Source organism: Plecotus auritus (genome assembly GCF_963455305.1).
Source record: "Plecotus auritus genome assembly, chromosome: X".
NCBI classification, from domain to species: Eukaryota; Metazoa; Chordata; class Mammalia; order Chiroptera; family Vespertilionidae; genus Plecotus; species Plecotus auritus.
The window spans coordinates 77,830,040-77,839,524 of NC_137784.1; the positions used below are offsets into that span (position 1 = coordinate 77,830,040).

The 9,485-nt window shown below is 48.3% G+C and overlaps 2 protein-coding genes across 3 annotated transcripts; both read right to left on the reverse strand.

Annotated features, from left to right (window-relative positions):
- Nucleotides 1-789: 789 nt before the first annotated feature.
- LOC308240012 (26S proteasome regulatory subunit 4-like) lies at nt 790-2,148 on the reverse strand (the record flags this gene model as incomplete). The annotated part of the gene is given in 3 exon segments (XM_080652913.1): nt 790-1,357; nt 1,360-1,860; nt 1,863-2,148. Coding segments are annotated over 3 exon segments (1,317 nt in total). The 3' UTR covers nt 790-827.
- Nucleotides 2,149-6,240: 4,092 nt separating this feature from the next.
- Nucleotides 6,241-9,095, reverse strand: LOC308239634 (protein ARMCX6-like). Of its 2 annotated transcripts, XR_013959757.1 has the most exons (3): nt 8,616-8,694; nt 8,176-8,251; nt 7,722-7,859 (listed from the first exon to the last, which is right to left on the reverse strand). XR_013959757.1 is itself a non-coding variant. In XM_080652405.1 (2 exons), the coding sequence occupies exon 2, from the start codon at nt 7,711-7,713 to the stop codon at nt 6,817-6,819; it is 897 nt and encodes a 298-aa protein (XP_080508531.1). In that variant the 5' UTR covers nt 7,714-7,859; nt 9,040-9,095; the 3' UTR covers nt 6,241-6,816. The 2 variants fall into 2 exon arrangements, 1 of the variants encoding a protein (XP_080508531.1); XM_080652405.1 differs by lacking the exons at nt 8,176-8,251; nt 8,616-8,694 and adding an exon at nt 9,040-9,095 and having other exon boundaries at nt 6,241-7,859.
- Between the last annotated feature and the right edge of the window lie 390 nt (nt 9,096-9,485).

A 9,485-nucleotide genomic window follows, 5' to 3' on the forward strand; every position in this document is an offset into this window, starting at 1 on the left:
ACCATTGCACCAAAAAAATTAAGATACCTAGGAATAAACTTAACTAAGGAAGTAAAAGAACTGTACTCGGAAAACTACAGGACACTGAAAAAATAGAGGACAGCAAGTTGAAGTAGCATCGCATTGTAGGAGGAGGTAAAGACCATGCCCACTGACAAAAGCAATAAAACAAATATGCAGGAATAATCCCCAAAAGAAATGTGAAAGATGATTATGAAGAAAACATCACTGAGCTACAAAAAATATCTAAATAAATATGCCTAAATGGGAAAATTGTAGATGCTAATATCTGCCAATTAATCCATAAACTCAATGTAATTTCAATCAATTCTAAAAAAATGGATTCTGCAATAAGTGACATTAGTATACTATATAATAAAGAGTTAATATGCAAATGGTCATCGTGCCCTCGCTCCCTCTCGCCCTCATGCCCATGCACCGGGCCAAGGGACCTGAGGCTGCACTGGGGGACCTGGGCTGCACCCCACGCCCTGCGGGGCTTGATAGGGGTAGGGCCAGCTGGGTCTGGGTCTCGCATGATTTTGAGGCCTGGGGTGGGTGGGGACTTGACTCTGGGTCCCGCGGTGTGCCCCAGAATCTGACAGGAGGGAGATTTTCTTTCTTTCTTTTTTTTTTTGAGAAAGAGCTCGCTTTATTGGGAATGGAGTGCTGCACGTCGGGCTCCTACACATGCTCAGAGGTACACGGCGCACAGAATGGGTTGCTAATGAAGAGCAACTGGAACGGGCTCCTCTGGGCAACTTCCCACCACCTCCCTCCCTGGGGTTGGCATTCCTGACTACTTCCTTGAAGGCAACTGAGGTTCCCTAGAGATAGAGACCCTCAGGGGTGCCTTCTTGTTTTTTATACAGAACATTTTCTTTCGATTTTTTGAAGTCTTCATTTGTTACTTTCATTCTGCGTTCTCTCGAGGCCATGAGACCAGCTTCTGTACAGATTGCCTTGATGTCAGCACCAGAGAGGTCATCCTTAGCCATGATCAAGTCGTCCAGTGTCACGTCATCAGCCAGCGTCATTCTGCTTGTGTGGATCTGAAAGATGTGCTTCTTGGTCTTTTCATCAAGTAGGGGGAACTCGATCTTCCTGTCGATGCAGCCTGGTCTGATTAGTGCTGGATCCAGAGTTTCTATTCTGTTTGTGGCCATGATGACTTTTACATCTCCCCTTGAATCAAATCCATCCAACTGGTTCAACAGTTCCAACATTGTTTGCTGAATTTCTCTCTCACCACCGGAGTTTGAGTCATATCTTTTTGTCCCAATGGCATCAATTTCATCAATAAACACGATGGATGGTTCATGTTCTTCAGCAACTCGAAACAATTCCCGAACGAGCTTGGCCCATCGCCTAAGTACTTCTGAATAAGTTCAGAGCCAACCATTCTCAAGAAAGTGGCTGAGGTTTGGTTTGCTACTGCTTTAGCCAATAAGGTTTTACCTGTGCCAGGTGGCCCATAGAGAATGACCCCCTTAGGGGGCTTTATACCCATCTCTTCGTAATACTCAGGATGAGTGAGAGAAAGTTCCACAGATTCCTTAATTTCCTGGATTTGGTTTTCCAACCCCCCAATGTCGGCATAGGTCTCCTGCGGGGCCTTTTCCACCTTCATCACCGTGACCAAGGGGTCCATGTCATCCATCAGCACCCCTATCACAGCATGAACCTTGTGGTTGAGCAGGACGGAGCAGCCTGGTTCCAGCAGGTCCTTGTCCACAAAGGAAAGAATGCTGACGTAGTGTTCTGAGCCCACAGATGTAGACACGATGGCGTGATTGTCATCAATGATCTCTTCCAAGGTCCCCACTGACATTGGGGTCCCCCTCAGGTCATCCACCTTGATCTTTCCTCCTCTTGCTTTTCTTCTAAAGGCTTCATTTGTTCCTGATTTCTAATGAATTCTTCTTCCATGAGAAGATAGTCTTTAATTCTTTCTAACTTCAATAATTTTAACTGGCACTGAGTGTGAGGTGTCACCAGTGGCAGTTTACTGGCAGCATCTGGTCCCTTTGTTTTCTTCTTCTTTTTCCCCACTCTAGTTGGTACAGGAGGTTCATATTTCTTCTTCTTGTCCTTGTCATCCTTCTTGCCACCTCCAGGACCATGACCACCACTCTGACTTTGACCCATCTTGCCTCGGCTGCAGCAGGAGGGAGATTTTCATATACATTTTACTAATTTTCTTTCATCTCTGACACTTCAATTATAAAGAAAAGGCAAATAGCAATATTAAAATATTTCCTCTAATTAATTCCCTTTTAATATGCATGAATTTCATGCACCGGGCCACTAGTAACTAATTATAAATTTAGAGAAAATTTATGTACAAAGTCTAAGTCAAACCAAATGCACACACACACACACACACAACACACACACACACATACAGAGAGAGAGAGAGAGAGAGAGAGAGAGAGAGAGAGAGAGAAGCACACACATACTAGTAGTAGTTTAAAGGGGCTTAATCTAAAAAGGAAACTGTACTTATGTTAGAAGAAAATATAGGCAAATGTTTTCTACTAAACTTGGAGTGTGAAAGACTGTCCTAAGTAAAATGAAAGTATAAAAGTCCAACAAGAAAACCTTGACAGAAAATGCAAAATTCTAGAGTGATCAAATATGCCACTAAAAATTTTAAGGGAAGACTTGAGAGAAACCACTGCCAGACAATAGCCATATTTCAAATGTGGTTAATAGATACCATATGGCTAGCAAGTCTATACATAGAAAAAAACTTGCTTTTCTCTCACACAAATAAAGTAATTTTGGTGAGGGAAGAAACCAGTCCCATTTCCAATGGTGCGAAATAGGCAAGGTGAGGGTTCCCAAGTTTCCTGTGGGCCAGAATATGTCCTGAGAAGGAACCTGGGGCAGAGGCCTGCTCACAAGCACCAACACAGCCCTCCCCAGCAGCACATGCACCTTCTGCCATAGACCACCCAGGGATCTGAGGTTCTTAAGTTAGAGGTTCCTGGGAGAAAGGGGTGTGCCTCAGGAGGGACTTGAACACCAGGAGGCCACAGAAGGGATGCTCATCTGGGTGCATGAGGATCCCAGAATGTGCTACTCTGCGGCATGAGGGTGGAGTGATAAATGATGCTGGCTTAACTGGTTATCCATTTAGAAAAAGGAATAAAGTTGGATCACTACCTGCCAAAGAATGGAGGGAAGTGACAGAGTGTGAGGTGCTGCACGCAGCATGTGTAGCAGACAAGGGCTTGGCCAATCCTCTGCAAGACTATGCCAGACTCTGGAGTGGCACCCATCTGGGTCCCATACCAATCAGTGGCCCCTAGAAGGGAGCAGGGAGCCAGTCCTCCACCCAGCTGTCACTCTTAGCCAAATGGTGCTATGGCAGCTTGGAGATTGACTTGGTGAATGCTGTGCCTGTCTGTGGGTGGCACTTCAAAGTGAGGGAATTGTGGTTGAAACTACTTTCAGAGTGGCACATAGGGCCACGGTGAGGATGCAGAGTTTGGACTAGATATTTGAGCTGGGAAGCTGGATGTCTGCAACCTTGCCTGCGCTTATGGTGTGTGTGTGTGAGGGGGGTGGGGGGACGCAGGTTGTAAAACCACAGATTCCCCAGGAGAGGTACCAGGCTGGGGAGGGCACTGGGAATTAATGTGGTATCTACAGCACCAAATGTAGATGTAATGATGAGATGAATAAGAAGAAAAGCCAAGGCCCTTTCTGGGACTAGAAGGCAGTCAGTCTGTGGCAGCAGCTCCAGATTTACACAAGAGACAGGTTAGGCTGGGGCAGCCCCATTAGGGCAGATCACCTCCCCCCCGACAGAGTGTGACAAGCTCAAGCTTTGATGACCATGTCAAATGTTTACCATTGGGAAACCCAGAAAGAATCTCTGATAGTTGCAGCAGGAAGGTAGGTAAGTTTTGTGTTTGGAGGTCTCTTACTGTTTCATTTTTAATTCAGTATGGGAGGGGGCGCCAGAGTCTTTCAGTGCTGATAGTCTCTGAATAGCTTTTTTTTAAAAGTATGTTTTTTTATTGATTTCATAGAGGAAGGGAGAGGGAGAGAGAGAGAGAGAGAGAAACATCAATGATGAGAGAGAATCATGGACCGGCTGCCTCCCGCATGCCCCACACTGGGCATAGAGCCCGCTACCCAGCCACGTGCCCTGACCGGGAATCAAACCATGACCTCCTGGTTCCTAGGTCGATGATCAACCACTGAACAACACCGGCTGGGCTAGCATCTGAATATCTCAATTGGACTCTGACTGGCAGGCATGCTCTGGACTCCCCTCCATGTCCGCAGGCAGAATCCACTGGGAACTGGGCTCCTGCCCTGGCACAGCAACTCACCAAGGGATGAAGGGCATACTAGAGGGCTGAGCTTCCAGACACAGGGAGTATCTTTGGAAGGGCAGTGCCAGCAAATGGAGAGGAGGCTCTTGACTGGGCCAAGACCACACTATGGAGACACTTCAATGCAGGCAGGCTTCCCTGTGACAGAGATGGGCAGAACGTCTCCGAGGCCCTCCCTGCGTTGGGAGTCAGTTGTGGCCTGCAAGCACCAAGTGCCTTCCTCAGGCATGGGGGACAACTGCTTGATGCATAACACAAAGGGGAATTCAGCAGAGTGCAGAGAAGCAGGGAGGCGTGTGTTAATAAGAGCCAGGAGGAAGGAGAAACCCCTCTGCCTTTGTGCTGAGGTTAAAGAGGCCGAGTCCTAAGGTGTCACTGAAGACAGCATGAGCCATGCTGACTGCACTGGGACATGTGGATGCAGGAACTGTCTGCAGGGCAATCCTACAGATTGTCCAGGCCACCCGAGGCTTGCTTGGGAGAAAAAGATGGTCGCATTACCAGCTCTTAGGAAACAAGACAGGGCTCCAGAGCCAGCAAAAAAGCTCCAGGGCGATGATCCTTGTTGGGGGTGTAGTGTCACTGCAACCTCGAATCATGTGCCAGACATCCTAGGTACCAGGACCTGGGAAGAGGTCGCATCCCCATTCTTGTTTGGAGGATCCCTGAGATGGCCCCGGGGACCTGGCAAGCACCAATGCCCACTAGACAGCCTGAAGCATAGGGCAATGGGAACAAGCAGGGGAGCTGTAACCCACCTGCAACCCACACTCTGGGAAAAGGGAGAAAAAATAAAATAAAACTACACTCTCTATAGAGAATAATCAGGAGGCAGGACACTTAGAGAGCACTGATTGATGCCTGGGGCACAGTGGCCCAGAGCAGCATCCCAAGAGACCAGGAGAGGGCAACAGGCACAGAAGCATTACTGCCCAAGGGAAGCTTCTTGTCCACTGAGCTGGCCAGAGCTTTGAGGAACAGGGCCATTGCCCAACACATCCAAAACATGCAGGGAACCTGGCTTTGGCGACACAGGGTCTAAGGCTCATTGACATGGGTCTGGAAATGAGTTGCCCATTTCAATGAAGTGGTTCAGTGGTTAGGGCTGGGCTCTTCCTTTCCTGTAAGGGGTGTTGGGAGCTTGGGTGGAGGGGAAGATGTGTCTCTTGATCAATAGAATAGCCACAGCCATTCCAAGCACCCTCAGTGTCTGCCCTATGACCCCCACAGGAAGTTGGTGGAGAACTGCACTCTCCTTTTCCTGGATCCCACTGAAGGTACCAGGGATGGTGCAGAAAGGTAGTTCCACCAAGAGAAGCAGTGGCAACCAACTCTTCTCACTCTGCCAGGAATTTGGTCTTGGGATCCCAAGTAAAGGAGGGGTTCTGGAAGTAGGTTTAACAGCAGCTTCCCAGAAGAGAATGACACAAAGTAGACACTCAGCAATCGTCCATTAAATGTGCAGGGATGGGTTGCCCAGTGGCCCTCAAGGATGTGTAGACAAACCCAAGGATACTGACATTCCTCTTTGGCTGGCAGTCAAGGAAAGACACCTTCATCAAGGGATTTTTTTTGTGCCAGGTGCAGGCACTGTGCTGCCTGTTTCACAGGTGTTGTCTCTTTCAGTCCTCCCAACATTTTATCCTAATTCCACCAAACCCCTTCCACGCCCTCACCTTCCCTCAGCCCCCAACCCCTTGCTGAGGTTTTCCTGAACACTGCAGCCCATCTCTACCCCTGCCTCCTGTGAGCACTGATAAGAGTGCATTTGTCGGAGCAAATGCCTTCCTTCCCCCCTCCCTGACCCAGTTAGCATTTATCCTGTAGTTTTGTCTTTCTCTTCATGCACACTGTCAACTCAAGGACAAGTACCATGTCTCATTTTCGCCAGTCAAAGCGCACAAGTTTATTGATGAAACATACAAATGTAGACTTGGGTGGATGAGGTTAAGTCAGTACAGAACATAGAAAGGGAGTGCACTTTTCTGATGAATGGGTTCACCATCCATCAGCTGGTGTAGAAGAAAGAGTAAACGAAAAAGAATTCGACCTATGCAGCAACAAAAGCACTTTCAGCACAAGCTCCGATATGTGTCTGGTCTCCAGAAAACAGTCCAGCTTAGACAGGGAGACCACCACAGGCAAGCATCCTTCATGATGCTTTATCCACAGCTGGCAGCTGAAATGAGCCCTTTACCACAGGAAGAAGTAAGCAAGTAACTTAGAATGCACATTACCTGTAGACTGCAAAACCAGAAGTTACTCAAACCTCAGTGGGAACCCCTGCCCCGCCAATAAGAATGTGGTCCTCGATTTAGCAAGTGTGACTTTCACCCCATGATGTGGTGATTGGCTAAGGCTGGATCTTCTATAGCAACCACTGCAGAGTCTTTGAATGAGAACACAAGTGCATGTTCACCAAATGGGTTTTGGGTAGATTCGGTCCTGTTCTGTTTGAAGTGGTCTCCTAAGAGGCCAGGGTGTCCAGGAGAACCTGTCTGTTTCCACTCCTGATAAAGAGGGACATGAATGAGAGCAGCATTTGGGGACCCAGCGATTCCCCTGCCAAGATTGGTTTTTCAGACAAACCCATCAACGGTTTCAAAACATGAACCTCAGCACATCCACTTCCCTCTGATATCAAAGGAAACCTCAGGTCTGAAACGGATTTGGCAAGCATGTTATTAATAACTGTCATGCTTATTAACAAATTTAATCTGGCCTGCTGCATAAATGAGTTGCAGCAACGTGACACCGTTTCCTGACACACTTCACTGATGTACATCTTAATCTGGCCCTGATTTTCCACACTGGCACTCTCATTATCCAGGGCACATAAAGCCTGCTTAACAGTGGGCTCGGGAGTGGGGATCATGTTTCCAACAAGGGAGAGGCTGGCCAAATGACGATTGATATTGTGGCCAAATGAAAAACCAGCATCCTCGGGCTGAGCAAACACTTTCCCCTGAATGAAAGGGCCCTTGGAGAGGCCAAGAGCACAACTGAAAATTTTAAGGCTTTCAGCACTCCAAGTATTTTTATGTTTATAGGGGAATGGACGCTGTCTTGTTGGGTGTATTCGATTGGCCTTGCCCCCACCTGAGAGCCTGTCTTCTGTTCCATCAGGAGCTCCAGTTTCAGTCCAGTCCCCATCCTCATCCCAGGGCTGAATCATAGTTATAAAATCAAACCACATCTGGGACTGCTCTTCATCCAGCTCTTGGTTGTCTTCCCATTCCTCTTCCTCCTCCTCCAGCTTCTCACTGTTATCTCTTCCTATGGTTAGTTTGTAAACACAGTAGCAGGCACCAGCTCCAATCATTAGTCCTGCCGCCATCCAACCAACTTCCCGAGCCCGGCCCATGTTCAAGTCCGTGCCAGCCTTGTGGAAGGATAGAAGAGGGCCCTTCTCCACCTGATTGAAAAGGAATTTTAGGGCTAAGGTCTGTAATGGTGGAGAGCAGTGATCTTCAGCCTCTCTCAGACTCCTGTAGCTCTCTTGTGATGAATCTATGGATGAAAAAGTAATTTCAGTGCCTTGGGCTGAGCCTAAGTTTGTGCCTCACCAAATAGACAGAGTGGATTTTGAGTTTTGGTTTAGAGAGGTGGTTTATTAGGAAACTATTTCTTTGGTTTTTGTGTGTGTATCATCTTCTCTATACCCTCAGGACCCACTATTTCTCTTCCAGTCCCCGCAGAGAAGGGCAAGAGTTGGGGTTGTGTTATGATAGCCAGTAGGATGACATAGAGAGGCTAACCCTCAGGTAGTCTCCTCCTCCATCACACCCCTATCCCCAAATGTTCACAGGAAGTTTCTCCCACCAACCTCCACCAAAGTCAGGTAAATTCCTTCTTCTCCTCTTCTGTTGTCAGTGCTTTTTCCACAGTGCTTGATGGACAGTCTAACAGAATGACAGATGGAAAGATAGCCAGTAATGGGAAACTGAAAGTGTAGTGGATGGAACAGCACTGAGAACACAGTTCACAATGCTTGCTTTTCTGAATTTTCAGCCTTTGAGTTGAAAATATCTCACACCCTTCGAGCTTTCCTTATGAGGGGTTCTCCTCCCCCTCCCTCTTGTCGTCCTCCATTTCCACAGCAAAGGCTGCCACACCCCTTTCCCTGCACCGAAATGGGAGGGGGTGTGGAGAAAGAAGGGGCCTGGAGAGGGCGACTGGGACTGGCCGGCTCTCATCCCAGCCCTCTTTCCTCCGCCAGCCCTTTCACCACCAAGGGTCCAGGGCTCATCCCACCTTCACACCGACCTGCAGTGTCCCAAGACAGTTTGCTGCTTCCCTCGCCCAGGCTTTTGTGGCGATTTGTGGGCCAACAGACCTAAAAACCTGCCGACAGACAGGGAATTGAGGAGACGGAGTTCTTGGTGGACTGAGCAGCACTCAGAACAAGAGTGCCCTGATTGTGTACCTTTTCTTTCCTTGCAGTCTTAGTAACCGCCATTCACTCCCCTCAGCCCCAACCTCCCTCCCCCCACCCAACACACACACACACACTGCCTGAAGTCCGACAGTTCTCTATTAAAATGGGCACGGTATGGGAGGGTTGGAGGTGCTCTTTAGAAAGTAGGTAAGAAAGGGACACAGACCCAATCTGCCTGAACCTGGATCGGTGGCATTCTTGGCCCTCTCCCACCCCCACCTCTCTCCAAGCTGACCTCACACTCCCACCGACCTGGACAATCCGAGGCTAGTTTCCTCCTTCCTTCATAAGCCTGCAGAGTAATAGAGGGCTGGTACCCAGACAGAAGCGACTAGCAAGGAATTGAGCTCTAAGCAGCTCTTGGTCACGTGACGACCACGTCACCAGAGAGCTCTGGCCCCCAATTTCCACTCCCATAAGCTGTGAGGCAGGCGCCAGCCTGGCCCGTACCTCCCCCCATCACACTGGTCTCCGCCACTCTTTTCCCCTATAACAATAGCAGAAACCAGAAATGGTTATGGCTTTCTGGTATTTGAATTGGCCTTTCTCTCATTACAGGAAGGGGCAGCACCTTTTCTTGGGTCTACCGTTTACTTACACTTCTTGGAGAAATGTTTTATCCATTTCCTTAGCTCCAAAACTTTCGCCTCCCCTCCCTTAATTTCTACCCTTTTACACATGCAATCACTGCACCAAAA